Source organism: Staurois parvus, unplaced genomic scaffold (assembly GCF_062004578.1).
Source record: "Staurois parvus isolate SC_StPar_1 unplaced genomic scaffold, SC_StPar_1.0 ptg000340l, whole genome shotgun sequence".
Classification (NCBI taxonomy): Eukaryota; Metazoa; Chordata; class Amphibia; order Anura; family Ranidae; genus Staurois; species Staurois parvus.
This window is the reverse complement of record NW_028318136.1, coordinates 5531269-5556599: the sequence shown is the minus strand read 5'-3', so window position 1 is coordinate 5556599 and position 25331 is coordinate 5531269. Positions and strand designations below refer to the sequence as shown.

Here is a 25331-nt window from a genome sequence, read left to right as displayed (position 1 = left end):
TTCTACAACTTGGCTCTAGCAGAAAAAAAGAATGATTTAATGATGTCTGAAGAAATCCATGTTGTATTGAAACTAATATTTCTATTTTATATCTGTCTGGACTTGTTCTTTCATACATTTTTATGAGAAGACAAGACAGAGTTCTACTGACATATTATCATAATGATTGCATAATTTTTTCCAGACTGTATTTATTGTGCTCCACCTTTTAAATGTCAGAAACCTTTCACGTTATAAAAAACTGAAATGTGTTGCATGTTCACAAGTTCCATACAAGCCATCAGGATGGATCTCCCAGTGGATATAACTTTGCTATTAGCATTGGGAGTCACGGGACTTATCTTATATTTGAGCATAAAGATGTTTTGGATACGGAGGAATCTCCCACCAGGACCAACACCTCTTCCACTGCTGGGGAATGTGTTAGAGATTGGAAGAGGTGATGTTGCAAACTCTCTGATGAAAGTAAGTTTCCTTAAATTAAATGTATTATAACTGATCTTTTTCTTTTGCTTCTTATTTGTTAGTTAAATATGATATCAGCATCATAATATACAATATAAGCACCATATGGCTATACACACACAAGAAAGGAACTATATTCACTTCCACTGAATGGACTTGGATGAATAAGGCTAATGGACCCTAATACCTACATTAAGCCAGCTGAAATCAGAGTTAACAATAATCACGTGTTGTAAAGAAGTTTAAAGCAATGTCTCATATTAATGAATATATTGAATAACTTATTGTATTATTTATTTTATTTATTTCAGCATGCAATTGTTCTTATTATTTTATACTTAGAAAGGATGTGTCTGTATGTATCTCGATCTTCCTGGATACATAAAGTAAGGGCTACATACCTGGAACAGCTGTAAACTCACCCTTTAGCTTTAGGCATTTAAGGTAATATTTGGATATTATGTCAAAACCCTCTTTTTCATTAGTAGAAGCCTATCAAAATTTTAATTACTTGTTATAAAGAGAAACTACCAACACTCAGTGCTACACTTATAACTTGTTACAATCACGGGATGATCTTAAAGGAGAAGTACAGCCAAAGCTCTTTTGGCTATACTTCTCCTATGAATCACAGGACTGCACTTCGTTCTGCAATCCTGTAACCCATTTTCAGCTGACAGCGGGCTGAATCCTGCTGTTGGCTGACATCACTCAGCCGGTCCAAGCTGGGGAAAGATCGTGACTTTAAAGTCAGGATCCACCCCAGAGTCTGGAGCTCCCTCTCCCTCCAAAGCCCAGTGCACAGGTGAGCGCTGGAGGGGCTGAGCAGAGAGCGGTGACTGACAGTTACTCAGAGCGGCTGTGACAACTCAGTGATCAGCGGTCATGTGATCGCTGAGTTCTCACCCTTGGGCTAGAGGGGGACAGGTGCAACATCGGACCGATGCTGCATCCACATAGGTAAGTATAATTGGGGGAAAAAAAAGAACAGGCTTCTTTTTTAAGCAGTCAGGTTGAATGGTGTATGAGGGATGATATCGACATCAGATGAGAGTAGGTACACCACAAATAATACTAATATGCAATGATATAAAATTACAAAGATAAATGTCTATATGTATATAGACATTTATAAAACCCAGGAGGTCTGGGCTATAATCAGTGGATAGTCTCTTGCTGACACAGCTGGCTGGAGTTAGGCTGCCTCTTAGGATGGGCTGGGAGCTTGAAAGCTGTAAGAGAAGAAGGGGCGAAAGAGACAACAAGGCACCAATGGTGTAGCAGGATTACTGTATTTTTCGCTCCATAAGACGCACTTTTTTCCCCAAAAAATATGGGGGAAAATGTCTCTGCGTCTTATGGAGCGAATACTGACCGGTCCTCCACCTGTCACCGCCGCCGTGTTAGTGCCAGCGGCTGTCCCATCCCAGTGCAGGCTGTCCCCTCCCACTGCAGGCTGTCACCGAAGTTCACCTTGCCCTCTCTCAGCGGGCTGTCCCCGCAGCTCTTCATAGCAGGCAGTCCCCTCGCTGAACCCAGCCAGCTTGCTCTGCAATCCGGTCCGCCCTGCAGGCGTGGACTGTCCTCGGAGCTTGTCCCCGCTCCTGGCATGTCTATGTACTGAGCTCCCAGTTCTGCAGTCCGGTCTGCGGGTGTGGCCTGTCCTTACAGCGCCTCCCCTTTCCTGGCATGTGTCCATAGTGTGCTCCCTGCTCTACAGTCCGGTCCTATCTGCTGGTGTGGCCTGTCCTCGGAGCTCAGTGCGCCCCCTGCCTTCTGTAAGTTAAAATGACAGATACTGGGAGTTGTAGTCCTTTTCCTTGGTGTATGGTGTCAGATCATTTGATATTCTGGGTGGAGGGGCCCTGTTGGGACTTTATATGATGTAGTATGTCCGCAGTCTCTGGTCATCCCCTGTACTGTGTCCGCAGTCTCTGGTCATCTCCTGTACTGTGTCCGCAGTCTCTGGTCATCTCCTGTACTGTGTCCGCAGTCTCTGGTCATCCCCTGTACTGTGTCTGCAGTCTCTGGTCATCCCCTGTACTGTGTCTGCAGTCTCTGGTCATCCCCTGTACTGTGTCTGCAGTCTCTGGTCATCTCCTGTACTGTGTCTGCAGTCTCTGGTCATTTTCTGTACTATGTCTGCAGTCCATTGGTTCAGAATATTTTTTTTTCCCAGTTTTCTGCCTCTAAAACCTAGGTGCGTCTTATGGTCAGGTGTGTCTTATGGAGCGAAAAATACGGTAATTCAATAGTGTATGTTAAAACACAATATTATTGCACTCAAAAAAGTTGCTTAACACAGGCATATGACAAACACTACATGGAGCACGGCAGCTGAAATCTGTCTTGGTCACATGCCAAGTGGATGTTGAGTGCAGGCTTGCAGTGCTAGTGGCTACTCTCTATCAGGCTAATGAAGGAGGCATAGTTTGGCCTCTGAAATGCATTTCTGACTGGCTATAGTCTGTAGCATCTGTAAGCTCCAATGAAAGCTCCCTTCTCAAGTCTTCCATGGTGATATTCTGGTGGTTGGCCCGGATCTCTGGCTTCCACAGAGCTCCTGTCATCCCAGTGGTCTCTGTCAGGAGTGGACTCTGCACTGGTGGCTCCACATGGAGCTTGTTATATGCCAGGTTAAAGCGACTTTTGTGAGTGCAATTTTATTGTATTTTAACATACACTGTTGAATACAGTAAATCCTGCTACACCATTGGCCTTCCCCTTCTTCAATTACGTATTATTACTATCTTGTTGGTAAAAATTTCCCTCAACTCCGGGTTTGTCCTCGAAATCAGAACTAAAGGGAAATGTCTCCGATTGAGACACAAACAGTAATGTACTTTTTAGTAGTAGAAAGATTAGCACTACTCTCAGGTTTGATATATCCACAGAAATTGAAATATTATAGGATATCTAAACCCAAAACAAAAATATAATGTATTCAATAGATAGATAGATAAAGTGGATGCAATTTATTTATTCATTCAAGCTTTTTTCCCTTTTTCATCTGCTAATCCTTTTTAAATAAACACCTTCTGTCTCTGGGTGACTATGCTCACTCCTCCACTGTGTCTATAAAGAACATCACCCAGGCTTGACTACAAACTTGGCTGCCTTTGTCATCATCTTTAAATTGCGGATGATGGGATTAGTAATTTATAGAAGAAAGATGTTTCTTTTTTTGCTTTCAGTGCAGCTAACAGAAAGTGACAAGGACGTTGCATTTCAAGATCAATGTGTATTTTCTGTACTTGCTGAAAATGTTCTAGGTCTGAGAAAGATAAACAATTGTAGCCACCACATCTTAGGACTTGCTGCTGCCCCTTGGAGATTGTTAGTGAGACAAGAAATTACAGTCTGGGCCTCAGCAGGTGCTAAACTGGTGGCCTGGAGAAGATTACTAATGGATTTTTGGAGGGCACTGTTATGAAGTCCTGGTCTGGAGAAGGATATTTTGGCACCCTCACTGAGGATCTACCTAAGAAAGCTCGGTTGCAGATAGTTCCTGGGATATTGTGAGTATACCTGTGTTTGGGACATTTATGTATGCCTGCTGCTATAAGGATTGTGCTGGAAGTTTGTCCTCTTTTTAATTGTTTTGGAGTATTCTGAATCCATGAACCCCTCTCATGTTTCAAATTGTTAAGCAATACATTCTAAAAAGACATCCCCTTGACAAAGCCTGTATTGTCGGTATACATGGAACTGTCTAACCACTTCTGTACTAACAAAGGAGACCTGGGCATATTTCCAGTGGTCTCCCCGGAGGTGAACACTACATATCCTTTCATTTTGGATTATCTGATCCTTAAAATAATATTTGAATGTATGTGGGGTCACAGGAAACCTGATATCTTCATTGTTTGACTTTCAGTTCAGGGAAAAATATGGTGAGGTATTTACCATTTACCTGGGATCCCGTCCAGTGGTGGTGGTCACTGGTTACAAGCAAGTGAAAGAGGTTTATTTGGACAAAGCAGATTTTTATATAGGACGTGGTGACATGCCTGCCTGGGACGCCTTCTATAAGAACCAAGGTCAGGTATTATAATTAACAGTGATGCTAGTATTATTTTATGTCCTTATCTCTCCTTCTGTCTGCCTATTTACACAGATGTGTCACTTTGTAACTTGCAAAAATTTTAAGGGCTCTTTTACATGAGTGGCATCTATTCCAGTCAGCAGGGGGTCTGTTAACCCTTTGAGGACCGTAAGATTTTGAAACGCCAAAAGAATCAATTTTTTTGTTTTTAAAGTTCATACACTTCAGTTGCTGTAACTAAGCCATTTCATGAAATAATTGGCAAAAAGCTAGATCCATTTGTTGTTTGTTGATAAGAACTAATATTTTGACTCAAACCAAAAAAAAAAAAGTTTTAAGTTCTTAATCAGATGATACACGCAATTAAAAACATGGGACAAATACGTCCCTTGGTCCTCAAAGGGTTAACAGATACCCTGTTGAATATGAGCAGAACTGAACAGATGAAACTTTTGTGACATCCATGTCGAATAAGGTTTTTTCTCCAACCTGAAACTGCACCAATGTTTAATCTCTAGGCAATAATTGTGCATTTGTTGACATTGTTTTACCTCTGATCCATCACATATAGGTAAAAAAAAAAACAAAAACAAGTACACAGTTTAATAATTGTTGACATTCAGTAAAAAAAACCTGTCTCTTTTATAATCACTATTGCTTAGTAAATCACTTGTGGGCAATTAGTCTCAAAAGGTAGAAGGTGGTTGCCGCAACTAAACATATGAATGGGGACAACAATGCCAAAGGTGGATTGGGCAAAATGGAGTTCCAGGCAAAGTAGAATATTTGGTTCTCCAATCCTTTCAATGGACATTGATACGAATTGCAATAGGCCTAGAGAAGACATCCCATTTTTCTTGTCTGTAGTGGCATGGCCTAATCAGACACCAAATGCCTACACGTGTATCCTCCCTTGCAAAGTGATGGGCAGGTGCACATTTTTACCGAATTCTATCCCACTGGTTTACTGTGCAAATATGACGGTTGTAGTTGGGCCCCCTAGACAACCACCGAGCCCTACTCTCCTGTTTCGGTTGCCTTGTGGATTATCTGCTCTGAACAGCACTAGTCTACATGACTTTGACCATTTTAGTTTTTATGTAGATGGGAAAATTCAACACACTTTTAGGTACATTAAGCTTGCATTTGAGATCAGTTTGAGACTGTTATGGTTCTTTCACAGATGCATTTGATTTGCAGTTGACCATCTTCTGACCTGCAGACACTCCCCCCCCCCCCCCCCCCTCCCTTTCTTATCTGAATCAAGCTGCTTTTGTGTTTCTATCAACTGTATAGAGAGAACATTGGTTCTCAACTGAATATAAAAATCCCAGAATTCCCAAACTGGTACATAAGCCAACCCCAAAAGTTTCAGTTCTTGTTGTCAACCACACAAATTTTTTCCTGACCTACCCCAGCCATTGACAGGAATTCACAAACAAAGGACTTTGCTTTCTTGGCATCATCTAATCAGGAACCTGGCATTATAGTAAGATGCAGGCCAGTCTTGGAGTACTGGTTAGACTGTAGGTTCTGTCAAAGTTTCCATCTACATCTGCAGCCCTTTTCACCTTATTGTGGCAGAATACCTCAAGGCCATCTGTCACATCTTCAAACTGCAAAAATCTTACCTTGATCAAATATGATAGTGCCACGTCCCTAATTAATTATACTTATGGACAAAAAGGAGAGAATGGAAAACGCCCCTAAAAAGATGGCGATTTTTGAGGCACAGCATCTGTATAAAATCACTAGTTATTTCATATCAAAATCCACCATACATACTCATATTAATATCCAAAACCACTGTATCATATAAAGGTTAAAAGATTGCAACATCATAGTGGAAAACAACTTGCTTCACAGGTATTCCAATTCTTTAAGCTCAACACGTTTCATGGACTTGATCCACTTCTTCAGGAGCCATCACCCAGTGCTTTTCCAATTTTTTCCCCCTCCTTTTTGGCCATAAGTTTAAATTGCAATAATTATCTGTGCTTCTTTTTGCAAAATACTGTATTAGCATTGTAAGCACTTTGCATGTTTTATTGAATGTGGCTGTTGGTGTGCACGAATCTTGTCTGCATTCAGCTGTGTTTGCTATGGGAATACATTTGGTGCTGTTTTTTTTTTACTGAACCCTAAAAAGAGTGTGTTGATCAATTCATCAAATGCAACTAAACAGCTGGCTGTTTTGTGATATATAAACTGTACAAACTGATCTTCTGCAGGATTCATTTTTACTAATGTCTTGGAATGGTGGAGGGAGCTCCGGCGCTTCTCCGTCTCCAGTTTGAGGGATTTGGGTTTTGGGAAAAGAGATACAGAAGATCGTATTCAAGAGGAGGCTCACTGTCTAGTGGAAGAATTAAAGAAAAGTAAAGGTTAGTGCAGAGTATGGGCACATAAACTTTGATAAAAGTATAAATTGTGAGGCAAACTTTGATGGTAAGCATGGCAAAGTTATTGAAATGGTAGTGAAAAAAAAAGTTTCCCTGCAAGATAAGAGCAAAATGTGCTAGTATGCATTGCATACTAGCACATTATGAAGGACTTACCTGAAAATGAAGCCCTCACTATCACAGCTCCCTGAGGCTTCCATCTTTACCCAGTCTTCCTTCTGGTTTTTCAGGCAGCAGCTGTTTGACTGGCTAAGCCGCCGATGACGTCACTCCTGCACATGGGCACGGGAGTTTGGGCCGAAGAACCGCTTTCTCAATGGATGGCATGCTGTCCATTGAGAGTGCAGTGCGCATGTTCCACTACACGTTTTAGAGATTTTTACAGTACAACAAATATTAAAAACAAGGTTTACTTCTGCTTTAAATACAGACTTCATTGTAGACAACAGATCTAGCAACAGATTTACCTTAGGACTTCATCTTCTATTATAATTGCATATCTGAGACAGATCATTATTATTATTATTATACAGGATTTATATAGCGCCAACATTTTGCTCAGCGCTTTACAATATAAAGGGAGACAATACAGCTACAATACAGTTCAATACAAGAGGGATAAGAGGGCCCTGCTCCTTGGAGCTTACAATCTAGGAGGGAACAAATCAAAATTATTTTTTTCAAACAAGTATATGATGGGTAAAAATGCATAAAAACATATTAAGGAAAAAAAACCAGAATTTTTTATGATGAATAGTACTTTAACTATTTTAATATTATCCAGTTAGGGTTTTGATCTACTTTTAGGTAGAGTGGGGTTGCTGCCCTTTTTATCCCAGTGGTGACCGTTAGAAGGTAATTGACAATTGAGAAGGAAATAAACAGTGAAAGCACCAAGCCGAAGCCAGAGATGCAGCCAGGAAAACCCAGTAAATTAGAAATAGGCAACAACCAGGCATAATCAAGGATTCCGACTGAAATCATGGTAGGCAGCAGGTAGACATTCATAGCCATTGTCAAAGCCAAATCTCAACCAGGACTATTGGCATACTGACTAGATATACAGGAAACCTATACTAAGGGAATAGGTGATTCCTAAAGCAGCTCATAGATGATTCTTTTTTTTTTTTTTTTTTTTTCGTTCAACTAGGAGTTGAAGAAAAAATTACTTAAGGAGAGACTTCCTTGCTGTCACACTAAACCAATCAGCGTTGCCAGCTATAGCTGGTGGTGCTGATTGAGCAGCAAAAATCCAACAGGGCAGTTGTATAGAAGTTTATTGGCAGATTGACTTCTGTACAACCTCCCTACCCATACATGGATGGAAATCCATCTGGACCCTACTGAACCAGCTGCATTTCGATCCATGTATGGCTGGCTTAACTGCTATGCTGACCCAGTAGCTTCAGTCATTTCTATATCATTGAGCTAAAACAAGCTTGAAACAAGTGAAGAAAGAAACACTTGGGTTAAGTAACTCAAAAACTCCAAGTACCGCAATTGTAGCTTACCAGCCTTTAAATATTTTGGGTGCATTTGTTTCCTTTTTTTTTTCTACCTCTTTTACTTTATTTTGAACTAATAATTCTGCCAGTAATACATTTCCAGTCTTTTGACATCACTCACCCTATTGTATCAGAACACCTGAAACATTACAGGACTCCAGGACTCTATTCTTCATAACATAGAAGGGAGGGGTTCTGTAGACCTAAGAGATAGCTGAGAACAATTAAATTGGCAACAGTCCTCACAGGCAGACAGCACAACAAGTTAATAACTCACAAGATTTCTGACAAATTCAACAGGCATTTTTTGGCACTTGTCAAAGAGGTAGAACAAAATGCTTTCAATTGCTCGTTTAATATTTGTCAAACTTGAAGGAAGCAAATCGGATTATTTCATTGTTAGAGTCTACATATATAGATAAAAGAATAGAATAAAATAGAATAAAACAGAAGAGAATATTGTATAATAGAATGGAATAAAACAAAAAATAAAAAAAATAAAAGAATAGAATAGAAAAAAATAGAATAGAATGAATATAGCCCTCTCAAAATTTGATTTTCAAAGAGATTTGAAAATAACGTATACATTAACATAAGATTTTCTATACATAAGTATTCAAAACAAATTGAGTTCATTCAATGAATCATTCTAATATAACACATGACAAAACAAAATTATTATCTTTTCAAATGTGTTTGTACTGCACATCTCTACCATGTGTTTTAAATGACAGTAATTGATTCTCTACCAAGGAAAGTAAGTGTACAAAGCTTTTTTTTTGTGCATGTCCCAGAATCCTTCATTGACCCACAACTGTGTCTCCGAAAAGCCGTGTGCAACATTACATTGTCCACTATGTTTGGAAATCGGCAGGAATACGAGAACAAGGAGTTGGCCGTTGTTTTGTCTTGTATTCAAGACACCTTTGCCATTGCCAGTTCATCCTGGGGACAGGTAAGACCCAACTGTACTGGTACTGCATATGGTGTTACTTGGTGGTCAGTAATGAACAGTGTAAAGAGGACTTCAATTCATCATGCACTTCAAGGTTTAGTTATTATATAGCATAGCTCTAAAAACTTGATTAATACATAATGAAAAACATGGGAAGATTTATATCAAAGCCAACTCCACCTATAATGCATAGGTTTAGGGGTGGGTACAGTACCAAAGAGTACCTACGATAGGTCAAAAAGCTATCTGCAGTCCAAGGTCTTCATTTTGCAGGCTTATGGTAATTGTCTAAAGGCAGCTGGACATATAATTAGTACAATTTTTGTTTTAAATACATGTAGTAAATACAAAAAAAAAATCATGCTATAACAAAGCTGTAACAGTTACACTGTCTGTAACATAAGGAGTGGAGACTCTAAGAATAGGCATTAACAGAGGCGGACTGACAACTCATGGGGCCCCCGGGCAATAGGGGATCATGGGGCCCCTGTGTCCTCACCCACACTCAAACCACACCCAAAAAAGCCTATGAAATATACCAAGGGCATCTCATGGAGCCCCTTACTGACCCCGGGCCCTCGGCAGTGCCCGAGTTTCTGAATGGTCAGTCCGCCCCTGGGCAATAACATTCATACATGCCAAGGTCAGGGTTTGGGTGTACTAAGTAAGACGGAACAAATGGCAATGGTAATGCACAAGGCACATTACCCATAGAAACTAATCACAAGTAAATTTCTTAAAGACTACAAATGTAAAATATAGTTCATCTTTGATTGGGTGTCTGCAAGTTGAATGATTACTGCCTTCTATTGGTGAGATCTCTCCACCAGAAATTCTAGTCGCTGCAGCCAATAATAGTAAAATACACATGTAGCCAGGAAACTGGACTACAATAGTGAGAGACAAGTACTTTGCTTCAGAATACATCTGCCTTGCTGCCCCTTACTCAGTTGTTAAGCTGTTGCTACATTCTCTTCCAGTCCGTAGGGGGAGAACCAAGCTACTGTAAGCCTAGAGAGTTTTATACAGAATGCTTAGGGTTCTGAGAGATGTAGAATGAGGTAGTGGCCATATTATGTAGATGACTGTCACTAAAAACTACAAATCCCTATGGACTGGGCATGGCAGGAGGAGTCAGGAGGGCTTTATATTCTTTGTTCAGGAAAATTGCTTTATATTCTTTGTGCGGGAAAATTGCTCTCTTGCCGCCATGGGATTCAAGCAGATTGGACCTGTTGGAGTACGTTGTCCTGGCTAGAGGCTTAGGCTGCTGGGGATGGGAGTGTCACCACCACATCAGTGTGTTGGAACCTGCTCACAAGGGGGGCCCCCTTTCATCACAAGACTTCATGGTATCTTGATTATACTTAATGCCTGGTATACTGCTGGGAGCAGAAATCAAAATTTCACGTTTGAGATCTCCTTAGAGTGGCTCGATAATATTCAGGTCAGGAGGCTGTGATGGCCACTCCAGAACCTTCACCTTTTACTGCTGTAACCACTGGAGGGTCACCGTGGCCTTGTGCTTAGGGTCATTGTCCTGCTAGAAAGTCCATGAGCAGCTTTTGTGCAGAAGAATGTAAATTGTCTGCCAGTATTTTCTGATAACATTCTGCATTCATCTTGCTATCAATTTTCACAAGGTTCTCCTTGCCTTTAGAGCTCCCACACCCCAAAACATCAGTGAGCAACCACCATGCTTCACAGTGGGGTTGTTATTCTTTTCGCTATAGTAGGTCTTGCTCACCCCTCTCCAAGCAAAGCGCTTATGGTTGTGACCATAAAGCTCTATTTTGGTCTTGTCACTCCAGATTACAGTGTGCCAGAAGCTGTGAGACATGTCAAGGTGTTGTCAAGAATATTGTAACTGGGATTTTTTGTGGCATAGGCGCAGTACAGGCTTCTTTCTGGCACCTCGACCATGCAACTCATTTTTGTTCAAGTTTTCTTGTATTGTGCTCCTTGAAACAACCACACCATCTTTTTCCAGGGCAGCCTGTATTTCTCCTGAAGTTACCCGTGGGTTTTTCTTTGAATCCCCAACAATTCTTCTGGCAGTTGTGTCTGCAATCTTTCTTGGCCTACCTGACCTTGGCTTGGTATCATGAGATCCCCAAATTTTGAGCACAACTGTAAATGCAATTGTTCAGAAATCAGTGATGTGTACTATTATTGACGGATGGATGTGCAAGATGGCTCTTCCAGATACTTCCGGTCCCGGCTCTGTGTCACTTCCTGTTTCCTGTGTGTTGTACATAGCTAGAAGCACCACTTGGTGGTGCTCTAGTATGAAGCCGTATAGGTACATGTGTTACAGTTATAGCTGATTGGCTCTCAAGGAAGCAAAATTACAGGTTGTCATTAAATGAACACATTTCGCTGTCTGTAAAGCCATAATTTAAACCGGAAATGCAGGAAGATGTGCATAATTGCCTTAAAGGGGTCACTCAATAGGCCAGCAGCCCTGGATATAACCAATGTTGAATGTAAGACAAAGCCTGCCCCCTAAAAGAGCAAAAGACCTTGGAATAGCTTATTAAAAAAAAAAAAAAAAGCTAAAAAGAAATAGATAAAAAAAAAATACAATTAGCATGTGACAATTAATAATAAAGTTAAAATAAAATAAAATCCAATATATATCCATATACTGTATGAATGTATATGTAAGAAACAAGCTGATGTAGAAAATGATAAATAAATATAAAAATACATATAATTTTTTTTTGTAGTGCATCCAAAATGAAAAATTTAAAAATAAGGAAATATAAACCTCATGCCTCATCATTTTAGATTTTGTTTAGATTTTTGTACTATTTACTAAGATCTTTCACCATCTTGGGTGTAAGACATAGCCGGATTTATCAGGTATCATGTTTTTATTTTTTTATTAAGGATGATGTCATTCATGGGGGGGTTACTTTATTTTATTACTATATGTATGTCATTTTTCTACTTATTCAGCTAGTTATATGTGTATTTGCTATATTATTAGTGTTAGAAGGCCCCGTATGTTTATGTTAGAGGTTTCACAATAACAAACTAAAATATGCAGAGTTGGATTACTGCACTTTTAGTGTCATTGTTGCTTCTTTTGAATAACCACTAGACTTGGCCTTGTGCTCCCACTTGCCATCCTGCCATTTCAAAGTCCTGGCTTGAGCTATTAGAAGAAAAATTCTAATTTATAGTCTGTATGTTATGAAGGATAAAACCCTCCCAGAATTAAAGAAACTAATTGAAAGAAGAAATTGAGGCATATATTAAAGGCAGGCATTATTGATGCTCTCCATTCATTAATACAGCTAAGTACCTGAATTTTACTTGATATAAGCCTCTTACAGTTCCTGTACAGCAGAGTTCAGACTAGGAGGAGAAGCTGCACAAGAAGCCAATCAATTGTGCTGCAGTACAGTGGACATGCTAACAGAGGGAGAGTGCAGAGTGACATAAAGATGATCTCATCAGTCTGATCCTCCTCCTTTTAATGTCCAGTTGCAGGCTTGGGAAAGGATAAAATGTAAGTGTAACTTAACTGTAGCAAAGGGAAAACAAACCTCTTACTCTGCTAGACAGGGCTGTGTTGTGTGGCAGAACTGTGTAAATCTCAGAACTGGGTAGACAAACACTTTCCTTGCAGGAAAAATAGCTTTCATATACTGTATGTATTAATTCTACTATTTTGCTCTTTGCATGGACTTCATCTTTTATCTGTTATTACATACTGTCTCATGTGTTGTTTTCTATCTCCAACAGATGTATGACATATTTCCCTGCTTGATGAATATTATACCTGGGCCTCATCACAAAATGTTCCAATTACTAGATAAATTAAGCCAGTATGTAGACAACAGAGTGAACATTAGCCAAACAAATCTGGATCCTGCACATTCTGGGAGTTATGTGGATGCTTTCCTCATTAAAATGGAGAAGGTAAGATTGTAACATTTACAACATGGTCAAATTTGTACAAATGGTATGGAAACAGAGACACAGCTTACACATACCAAGAGATTTTGCTTTGCATCTTGTCATTGCTTGATTGTATCAGGCCACCTGAAAAGTAAAATCCTTAAGTCTTTAGAACTTGATGTTCAATGAAAACCCTATCGCCAGCAATTGATTGCTCACCCATGGATACTCAGATTCACTTGTAAGCAGGGTGCAGTGTGGTGTGACGGCAAGCAGAGATCACACAGTGGCTGAGGTGAATGAGAACCTTGTATTAAGAAAGTCCCAACAATGCACAACAATCAGTCCAGTATAGTGATTGACCTGACCTGGAAAGGGTTGTTCCTTCACCTATGTGTTTTGCCCAGCAATACCCAATGAAGGAAGGGTTTCTAAAGAACTGGTTTGCCCCATTGTGGACCTTGCCATTTCTTCTCTTATCAAAACTCTGAATGTCACTGTTGAGAATATCCATATGTTTAAAGAACCAGGGGATAAAAGACTAGCAGCCTTTTTATGGAACTATGTGCCCTCGCAGGTCCTGCCCTGCAACCTGCAGTTGCAACCATGTCCATCTGACAGACATTAGCTGCCTGATGCAAGGTTATGGTCTGGGGTTCTGGATCTATTATGACACATCCTTTTGTCCTCCAGCACCTAGGATCGATGCCAGAGGCCCTGCTTTATTGTGTTGGTGGGCTAGCTGATATTATAGGCTAGATATCCAGCATCAGCTTTCATGTGCGAAGGACACTTTGGCTTAAATGTTGGCCTGTGAAGCATTAGTGCACAAAACACCTCTTGCATACACACTTTGACGGGGAACACCTCTTTGGTGATTTCCTAGACAACTTCATCAAGGAAATCAATGGAGGAAGAGTCCCCTTTTGCTCAAGAAAAATAAGTCAAAATATCTATCTTGAAAACCCTTTACTCCTGACGTTGAAAAGAGTTCCTTTAATTTCAATTAGGTCTCTAGGTCCAAGGCAAAGCTTTGAGCTCATTTCCACCATAGGTCCTGGACCCCCAAGTTTTCCAAGTCAGCAAGTGGCTACTCTTCACAGTAAGTGGGCACTCCCACTTGTCAGAGTTGGGGGACTTTTATTGGCCTTCAAAGACATCCAGTCACAAGACATTTCAGATGATTGAGTTTCGAACATTGGCACTGGAATTTCGGTCTCTACCTCCACACCACTTCATGTTGTCAAGTTTGCAGAAAACCTCCAAAGATTGGTAGACCATCACACTACTGAAGAACAGGCTCCTCATAGCTATTGTTCCAGAAAAGGAGAGGTTGTAAGGTTTATATTTAAACCTGTTCACCGTCCCAAGGGAAAAGGGAGCATTGGCCCCATTCTGTATCTAAAGATTCTCAACATCTTCCCCAGGTACAAAATTCCATATGGAATTTGCCTGGTCAGCCATTGCTTCCCTCCATTTTTCATATTTCTATTTTCCCGATGCATCAACACTACATACTTTTTGCAGGTAAGCACTCAACCAATTCTTGTTGCACAAAACTGCCATAGAAAGAGGTGGTATTTTGCCCTCAATAAGATAATTCTCAGCGTCCAATCCAATCCACTTCCTAAATGTGTATCCTTCAGTATCTTTCCACTTCTTCAAACTTCTTTAAATTCTTAATAAAGTGACATCCTCCTCTTCTATACCATACCATTTAAATCCAACAAAAATACACTCACAAAAAAGTGCTTCAAACAGGCAAAATTTCACCACGTGTCCATCCACATGTGATATCTGCAATTCTTACTCTTACCCTCTAGGTATTAATTACTCGCTCAAATGAATTCCCAACTTGTGCATTCTTGCTTCCAAATCGCTCCTTTTAAATGATTTTTCCTTCCAAAATTGAGGTACATATAGTGTAGTACTATCAACACTTAATATTGTGCTACTTTGTGCTCCCATGGTAATAAACCAATGACCACCAATGTGTGAGACAAAAATCCACCACCTTCCAAACCATGCACCTTACCAAATAGAAAAGGAAACACAGCTTCTCACAAATAGACTGCTCCTTAGTCAATATCGCTCTTGATGTTCTGTCTCAATGCCCATATGTATAGGTCAAAACAGAATAGACACCATCGTGTAATATATATAGAAATACTTAATTTATACCCAGAGGGTAAGAGTAGGAATTGCGGATATCACATGTAGATAGACACGTGGTGAAATTTTGCCTGTTTGGAGCACTTTTTTGTGATTGTATTTTTGTTGGATTTATATGGTATGGCATAGGTAATGCACAACATGCGCTTTCTGTGTGATATTTCTTTGAAGGTTAAAAGAAGAAGAGGAGGATGTCACTTGATCAGGAATTTAAAGAAGTTTGAAGAAGTGGAAAGATACTGAAAGATACACATTTAGGAAGTGGATTGGATTGGACACTGGGAATTATCTTATTTTTTACTTCCTGGGTGGGAAGAGGCCTTAGTGACCAAGGGTTAGGTGTTATATAATGTTTGATGTGATTTATGTTGGATTATATTGTATGGTATTTTGCCCTCATCAGACTTTCCGTGGGTTCTCCCAGATTGTCCACATCTGTTGCCCCAAGGGCCAGTTTGACACCCTGCTTTTTGGTCCAGGACTGTAAGAGCTTGGCTGTTGAAGTCCAGGTCTTGAAGGGCAGGGGCTTATTGAATTCGATCAATGCTATGCTCTTGAAAACTAGAAAATGTATTTTTCGTTAAGTCTACCAACACATTTTGAAAGTGTTGTTTTTTTTTTTTTTGTGGTGCGAGACAAAGAAATTTCATCCCAGGAAGTTCTCTGATGGACGAATTCTTTCTTTTGGCCTTGAGTACTATCAAGGGTCAAATCTCAGAGTTATCAGTTTGTTTTCAGTGACTGCTTACCTCTCACTCCATAGTGAAGGCCTTTGTGCAAACTGTAGATTACATTGTACCTCTTGTACATTTCTCAGTGCCTCTGTGATTCAGCCTGGTTCTGTCGGTTTTTCAAAGACCTCCCTTTAAACCTTTCAGGGATATTTCTTTATCTATCTTTACTCACAAGGTTGCCTTTCTCATCACCAACACTTCTGCAAGGTGAGTTTCGTGGTAAGAAACCTTAACTTATAAAGAACCCTTTCTTGTGCTACACAGGGACAAGTTTATTTGGAGGTCCAGGGCCTCTTTTCTTCCCAAGGTGATCTCTACCTTACACCTTAATTATAACATTGTTCTACCACCTCTCTGTCCTGTCCCTAAAGATCCCAAGGAGAGTTCCTTCCCATCTCTGGACATGGTACGCACTGTTTGAGTTTATCTCTCAGCTACAATGCTCTTTCTGTAGTCTGACTCTCTGTTTTTTCATTCCCATAGAGGACAGCCTGCTTCTTGTTCTACTATCACAAGGTGGATTCAACTGTTTATTATACAAGCTTAGGACCTTAAGGGCAAGGTTTCCATTTTCTCTGTTAGGGTGCAATCCACCAGATCAATTAGTGCTTCTTGGGCTTTTTTATATTGTAGTTAGATTCTATCAGGCGGATGTACAGGCCTCAGCTGTATGTGTAGCTGGATCTGAAGACTCTGCTGAGCCAATCCTGTTATTCTTTTGTTTGTTTTGTTGTCTAACCCTCAGTTGGACAGCATTTTGGCTTCCCAATGTACGGGAAAACTTATCCTGTGTTCCATAAAGTATGTTTAAGAAAACAGGACTTTTGACTTACCGTAAAATCCCTTTCTTGGAGTGTTATGAGACACAGGTCCCACTACTTTGTTCCAGTGAGTCACTCCTACTATTGCATGTTAACATAGCCGAGGCATACTGGGAGTGGGAGGGGTTATACTGAACTAATCTTACAACTTTGTTTTGCAATTCTCCAAACTCCTGCAGGCAGAAGTGTAACCTGATGTACCTGAATAATCATCCTTTGTTCCATAATGTACTCCAAGAAAAAGGATTTTACGTTAACCCCTTAAAGTCATCTACCAGCAGTCCTTTAAGTGCACTTTAATGCCTGGGAGGTGGCATTTCCTCTGTATCATGTGATCACTGTAGTTTGCTCTCACAGCAGGCACATGATCAGGAGCCCACCCCTCTGGTTCTCAATCGGAAGCCTTCACCAAGAGCTGCCGATGACAACGTAGTCAGTGTACTGGGACTCGGTAATTAAATATGAGTAACAGAGGTACACATATTTAATCAGGGCAGATAGGAGAATGTGTTTAGAACTGTGTCTGGGAAGCAAAAAATGTGCATAGTTTAATAAAACAAATTGTCTCACTAATGAGACAAAACTGAGCTCTTAGTATTCCCTCCAGCCCGTGCCACCTCCACTGACTTCACCATCAAGATCAATAACACAATCATCAGTCCCTTGCCTCATACCAGGGTCCTAGGTGTAATCCTAGACTCACATCTGTCCTTCCAGCCCCAGATCCAATCGCTGACAAAATCATGTAGACTTCACCTCCGCAACATCTCCAAGATACGACCATTCCTAACCCCGGAAACCGCTAAGCAACGTATTCACTCCCTTGTCATATCACGCCTCGACTATTGTAACTCCCTCCTCATTGGCCTACCTCATCGCAGGCTATCCCCACTTCAGTCTATCATGAATGATGCTGCCAGATTCATCCACCTTACTAACCGTTCTGTATCTGCCACCCCTCTCTGCCAATCCCTCCACTGGCTCCCAGTTGCCCAACGAAAAGAATTCAAAACACTAACACTGACGTACAAAACCGTTCATAACACTGCCCCAAATTACATAACCGATCTTGTCTCTAAATATCACCCAAACCGTACTCTCCGCTCCTCGCAAGACCTACTACTCTCTAGCTCCCTTGTCTCCTCCTCCCATGCTCATCTCCTGGACTTCTCCAGGGATTCCCCCATCCTCTGGAACTCCCTACTCCAATCTATCAGACTATCGCCTACTCACTGAAAACCTATCTCTTAAGTGAAGCCTATCCCGCCCTCTGCTAATACTGGAATCCTCTACTCTTCCAACCACTCCATCCCCCACAGTTATTACCTATTGTATCATTAACTGCTCCCTCCTAGATTGTAAGCTCCAAGGAGCAGGGCCCTCAAATCCCTCTTGTATTGAACTGTATTGTTACTGTATTGTCTCCTACTATAATGTAACAAACAAGAGATCCCTGTGCTCAAATCCCAACAGCTAGTGCATGCATTTATCCATCAGGTGCTAAAGGGGTGTAACCACATATTAACACTAGAAATTCTGAAGGACCCTCTGCACACTGGTACAGTATATACCCTTTCAAGCAGACTATGCAATAAATAGGGATATTTAGTTCACACATATTTACAATAATGTAAAACGCTGAGCAAACTGTTGGCGCTATATAAATCCTGTATAATAATAATAATGCATTTCTTTACTCTATTAGGAGAAAACAAATCCTCACAGTGTATTCACCAAGAGCCATTTGCTTTCAAGTGCCTTACAGATCTTCTTTGCTGGAGTGGAGACCACCAGCACGACACTATACTATTCTCTCCTAATTCTCCTAAAACACCCTGATGTCACTGGTGAGTAGAGTGATCACTATAAAAAGACTGGGGTTACATCTTTCTTTCTCATGCTTCCATATAGCAAGGTGTTAATTTGTACTATAATGCTGTAAGTGCTTTCAAATGGGCTCCAATCAAAACAAGTTCATTTTTATACTCTTCAAATGGCATATCTATTTAGATGCCAAAATGTAATCTTTTAACATTCTGGAGCCACGCTTTGTGTCATGTTTGAAATATCAAGCATAAAAAAAATAATTCTGCTATGAATTCATGATTAAACTTATAAAGCTGTCCAAATATAACTATGCAATGCCGAGTACTAATTGCAAGAAATACACTGTCATATTAGATTTTTTTAAATCTTGTAGCTAAGTTTCAAGAAGAGATTGACCGTGTAATTGGACAAAATCGCAGCTCAACAATGAAAGACAAGAGCTCTATGCAATATACGGAAGCCATAATGCATGAAATTCATCGATTCACAGATTTACTTCCATTGGGTGTACCACGGAAAACAGTAAGGGAGGTTACCCTGAAAGGATACACGATACCACAGGTACAATAGATGCCCTCCACTAAGATGTTGTTTAGTTTTCTTATGAAAAAGCTTACTTATGATCCTAATGTATGGCAATATACTGTATATAATGCACACTGATTAGCAAAGATGAAAATGTAACAATTCGTCTTGCCATTACAGTCAGATTTTAAAAAATCCTTGGTACTGCAGTCCTGCTTGCTAGTTGTGGATTTACCAACATCAATCTACATTTTTATTTTTAACTTTTGAATTTAAAGTGACTCCTGATCCCTCCGTATTGGCTATGATTTACAACAGTGGGAGCCAATGACTCTAGGCCAATTAGGAGGTAGAGAGCCAATTAGGAGGTAGAGACCTGGGAGAGCAGCTGCTCTCCTACACATCGCTGGAATGATATTGGGCTTAGGTAAGTATTGGGGGAGGGGACTGAGGGAGGAGCTGCACATTGAAGTTTTTAAAAACCTTCAGGCTTTAGAACCACTTTAAAATTCGAAGGGGTGTTAACGTTGGTAAACCTACAACTTTGAACAAAAAACCTGACATGGTTTGTAATCTAATTTAAATGTAATTATCTTTAAATATCCAAACCTCTTTACTAGAGGCGAGCTTGGGTTTCCTACAAACTCACCTCTATCTGAACATCAAAGTCATGCTCTTTTTTAGCTAATTGGACTAAAAAAGCGTGCAACTTTAATGTTCAGATAGAGGTGACTTCGGAGGATACCCAAGCTCATCTCTACTCCTTATCTGAGCTTCAGAAAGAGCCTGATGAATACAAGAACAAGGATATTTTATTGCACACCCAAGGCATAGTGGCTGTATTATTATAGTAAATGGCTTACACTGTAGCAGCTCTGACTATTTAGGATGGTGCAAGTGTGTCTCTGACAATAATAGATAGAAAGATACAGTAGATAGACAGATACATAGATTAGATTACATAATTTTTTTCACTGCCACGTTTCTCAAATATTTCAGGGCATCAATGTTTTCCCATTGCTCAGCTCTGTGCTTAAAGACCCAACCTGCTTCAAGTACCCAACAGAATTTAACCCAGAGAATTTCCTGAATGAGAACGGAGAGTTTCAGAAGAATGAAGCCTATATGCCTTTTGCTGCAGGTAGATTATCCAAAGGAAATATCTTTTATGAAAACTTCCTTTATGTTTGTCTTGAGACCTTTTTAGGTATTAAAATAGTTTACACTATTGTTAAATGAAATCAGATTGTTTTAATTTTCTGAAATGCTCTCTGCTCTAGTTCAGCCTTTCTTAACCTGTTTACCCCATAGGAACCCTTGAAATATTTTTCAGGTTTCAAGGAACCCCTGGTAAGATTAGTTTATCAGTGGTCATTGGGAAAATGCTCCTTACATTAATGGTGGTAAGTGGGAAAAATGCTCTCCCAATAGGGGGGCTAGAATTACACCCTTGCTGGTTTAAGTTATAAAGGTCTCCAGTCAGTTACTGTAATGACCTCATACCAGCCTGTTTTTGACACTGCTGCCAAGGATTTGTATAGTCAAGTACCATTTAAAGGATAAGTTCACCTTTCGTAACATGTTACATTACACCTATATTCACCTATATATGAAATCTGTTCCCCCCCGATCCCTGTTACAGCTAGTAGAGGATCTCCTCCCTCCTTCTAGCTGTCACAATTTAAAAAAATGCGGCTGTTGTTTCGTAGTTCTCAATGAACTACCACAGCGCTGTGGAGCACCATGGTAGTTCATGGAGTCTTCCTGTAAGTAAGTATCTGCTTGCCCGTATGAGGTGTACAAGCACACAAATACATTGGCAGGTCTGCAGGGGACCTGCTTGGCACTAGTGCAATGCTTTACAGGCTCCAGAAACATAAAAAATAACAAATGCACATTTTTTTACCTGAAAAAAATGTGTATTTATTATTTTCTTTTAAAAGGTGAAATTATCCTTTAGTCTAGGTTCACACCTATATGTTTTCCATTGCATTTTGCAGAAACACACAACAGTCCATTTCACACGATTTACTATGGGACAGGTTCACATCTCCGCGTTTTCACCTGATGCATTTTTTGGAAAGGGTCAGGGACTTTTTTTATATGCAAAACATTGCGTTTTTGGTTCTTCAGACTTCAATGGAAATGCGGCAGCAAAGCATGTAGTGTATTTTTTATGCATTTTGCGTTTTAATCTGGCCAGCAACAATTTGGAACCCCCCAGCAAAACGCATAAAAAATGCATGCGCAATAATGTAAAATGCACCGCAAAACGCACCGCAGAAATGGATCAAACACAAACTGCATAGGTTTGAACCTAGCCTTAAATAGTATAAATAAGGTTTTCCTAACCAGGGTTCCTACAGAGATTGCTAGGGGTTCCTTGACCAGTGGCAAACTGATCTCCCAACTACAAAGACTACTGATGTCGGGGGACAATTTCCCACTGATACAGTTGCAAGAAAAAGTATGTGAACCCCTTGGGATTACGTGGAGTTTTGCATGAATTGGGCATAAAATGTGCTCTGAACGTCATCTAAGTCAGAACAATAGAAGAACACAGTCTGCTGAACATAATACTATACAAACATTAGATGTTGCCATGGTTTAATTGCACATAACATGTAAACATTCACAGTGCAGGGAGGAAAAAGTATGTGAGGCCCTAGCTTAATGACTTCTCCCAGAGCTAATTGGAGCCAGGAGTGAGCCAACCTTGACTCCAATCAGTGTGATGATATTGGATGTGTTGCTGACAGCTGTCCTGCCCTTAAAAAACACACACCTGTTTTGGGTTTACTGGTTTCAAGAAGCACTGTCTGATGTGAACCATGCCTCGCAGAAAAGAGCTCTCAGAAGACCTACAATCAAGAATTGTTGACTTGCATGAAGCTGGAAAGGGTTACAAAAGTATCTCCAAAAGCCTTGATGTTCATGTGTCCACGGTAAGACAGACTGTCTACAAATGGAGAAAGTTTAGCACTGTTGCTACTCTCCGCAGGCGCTGTTGTCCTGTAAGAGCACAGCGCAGAATGCTGCATGAGGTAAAGAAGAGTCCCAGAGTGTCAGCTAAAGACCTACAGAAATCTCTGGCACATGCTAACATTTTTGTTGACACATCTACAATAAGGAAAACATTAAACAAGAATGGAGTACATGGGAGGATACCACGGAGGAAGCCATTGCTGTCCAAAAAGAATATTACAGCACGTTTGAAGTTTGCAAAAGAGCACCTGGATGTTCCACAGCACTACTGGCAAAATATACTGTGGACAGATGAAACCAAGATTGAGTTGTTTGGGAAGAACACACAACACTATGTGTGGAGAAAAAAAGGCACAGCACACCAACATCAAAACCTCATCCTCACTGTAAAACATGGCGGTGGGAGCATCATGGTTTGGGCTGCTTTGCTGCCTCAGGGCCTGGACGGATTGTTGTCCTTCATGGGAAAATGAATTCCAGAGTTTATCAAGACATTTTGCAGGAAAACGTCCGCCAACTGAAGCTCCGCAGAGGATGGGTGATGCAACAGGACAATGACCCAAAGCATACAAGTAATTCAACAAAACAATGGCTGCAACAGCACAGAATACGCCTTCTGGAGTGGCCCAGTCAGAGTCCTGACCTCAACCCGATTGAAATGCTGTGGCATGACCTTAAGAGAGCGATTCACACCAGACATCCCAAGAATATTGCTACACTGAAACAGTTTTGTAAAGAGGAGTGGTCCAAAATTACTCCAGATCGTTGTGCAGGTCTGATCTGCAACTACAGGAAACGTTTGGTTGAGGTTATTGCTGCCAAAGGAGGGTCAACCAGTTATTAAGTCAAAAGGTTCACATACTTTTTCCTCCCTGCACTGTGAATGTTTACATGTTATGTGCAATTAAACCATGGCAACATCTAATGTTTGTGTAGTATTATGTTCAGCAGACTGTGTTCTTCTATTGTTGTGACTTAGATGACGTTCAGAGTACATTTTATGCCCAATTCATGCAGAACTCCACGTACTCCCAAGGGGTTCACATACTTTTTCTTGCAACTGTATTTGATGTAGGGGTCACGTCTACATTGACTTCCAAGGGGGCTTTTTCACCAATGTGAAGGGGCATTTCTCCACTGACCATAAATGTAAGGAAACACTTTTCCACTGACAAAAGGAATTTTTTTACAGGGCATTATTATTCATTAATTTTAATGATCATCATTCATATATAGAGCAAGCAAGTATTGTGTAATAATTGTCTCTACGTGGTAAATATTTTAGGTATACAAAATACATTATTCTTTTCTGTTCAATAAATTTTTATTAAGCAGCCCATAAATTATGCCATTTTCCTTCCTTTCACCATAGTCAGTGTTGTTGTGGGAATTTCCCCCATGGAGCTATTGTGTTATGCTGGTGGGGGAGTATTTCCTGTCAGTAGAACACAATGATCACTGCTGGTGGATATAGCCATTAGCAGTGACAGCTTGAAAAAAATCCAACAGGTTGGTTGTACTGATGTCGATCAATAGATTGACTTCAGTACAACCAGCCGGCCCACAGATAGATAAAATCTCGGCTGGCCCCTGCTGAACTGGCCGAGATTCAATCCATCTATGGCCAGCTTTAGTTTCAAAAGTAGAAGGTATATCCATAAAAGTTATAAAAGTTATTGTTCACAACTTGTTTTCAAGAATGTATTCATATCAAACACACTTTACCAGTAAGTACAAGCAACAGTATGTTGAGAAAGGCTGGTATTTGCCAGTCACCTTTTTTCCTTTTAGACTTTACTACTGTAACAAATGATGCTCCTATAGCTAAAAACAGAAGATATGAGTCTGGGCTAAAGTACAGTAAGTAGTGTGGGGTTTTGATGATTTTTCTCTATGCAGCTAAACAAGTATCATTTAACAAATAAGATATATAAACTTTATTTGTATTTAAAATAAAAGTCTATATTAACCTACTCCTCTCTTACATTTTAGGGAAGAGAAATTGCCCTGGAGAGCCAATGGCACGAATGACACTTTTCCTCTTCCTCACCACCATCCTGCAGAACTTTGACTTGAAATCCTCTGTTCCCCTTGAAGAGTTGGACATTACGCCTCTCGTATCTGGACTTGGAAACTTGCCTAGGAATTATAAATGTGCATTTATAACCCGCTAGTTGATGCAGGCCTATGGGCTCCAGATAACATTATTAAAGGGGCCCTGAATAGAAGATAAAGTGTAGCTGTGGTGTCTTTTCATGTGGTAAGCTGACTGAGGAATAGGTGCCTCAGTGTTGGGTTTAAGGTAAGAGTTCTGTGAACCAAAAGACTCAAAACCAAGACCAGTGGTTCTCAACCTGTGGGTTGTGACCCCTTCGGGGGTCGAATTACCCTTTCACAGGGGTCGCCTAAGACCATCGGAAAACACATATTTCTGATGGTCTTAGGAACTGAGACACCGCTCCTCTATCCGTCTCCAGGCGGGTCCACCCTTATGCAGATATGCCCACATACTCTGTTAAAAGCAGCTACTGTGTTGAAAGCAGCAGTATTGGAGGTAAAACGACACTTCATGAATTATAATTACTGGGTAAATGTAAAAACATGTACTGTAAAATCATCAACTATTGCAAAAATAAATATCTGTACCATGGGAACTTAATCTGGATGCTGATCGGTCTTTTTATATTCAGCTGTGGTTGATGTAAATACTGCCCCCTTGTGATAGTAATTATGCTTTAATTATGTTCAATTTGTAACAATGAAAATACATCCTACATATCAGATATTTACATTACAGTTCATAATAGTAGGAAAATTACAGTTATGAAGTAGCAACGAAAATAATTTTATGGTTGGGGGTCACCACAACATGAGGAACTGTATTAAAGGGTCGCGGCATTAGGAAGGTTGAGAACCACTGACCTAGACCATCCATTATGCAGGTTTGCATAATTATACTCTGGCAGACATCCCCCTTTTCACCAAC

The 25331-nt window shown here is 40.2% G+C and overlaps 1 protein-coding gene across 1 annotated transcript; it reads left to right on the top strand.

Annotated features, from left to right (window-relative positions):
- Positions 1–249: 249 nt before the first annotated feature.
- On the top strand, positions 250–25004 carry LOC149456984 (cytochrome P450 2G1-like). The gene is made up of 9 exons (XM_089684268.1): positions 250–465; positions 4343–4505; positions 6742–6894; positions 9212–9372; positions 13126–13302; positions 18714–18855; positions 19209–19396; positions 20360–20501; positions 24338–25004. Exons 1-9 carry the CDS (start codon positions 256–258, stop codon positions 24517–24519), a joined length of 1518 nt encoding a protein of 505 aa, XP_089540394.1. The 5' UTR covers positions 250–255; the 3' UTR covers positions 24520–25004.
- Positions 25005–25331: the final 327 nt, after the last annotated feature.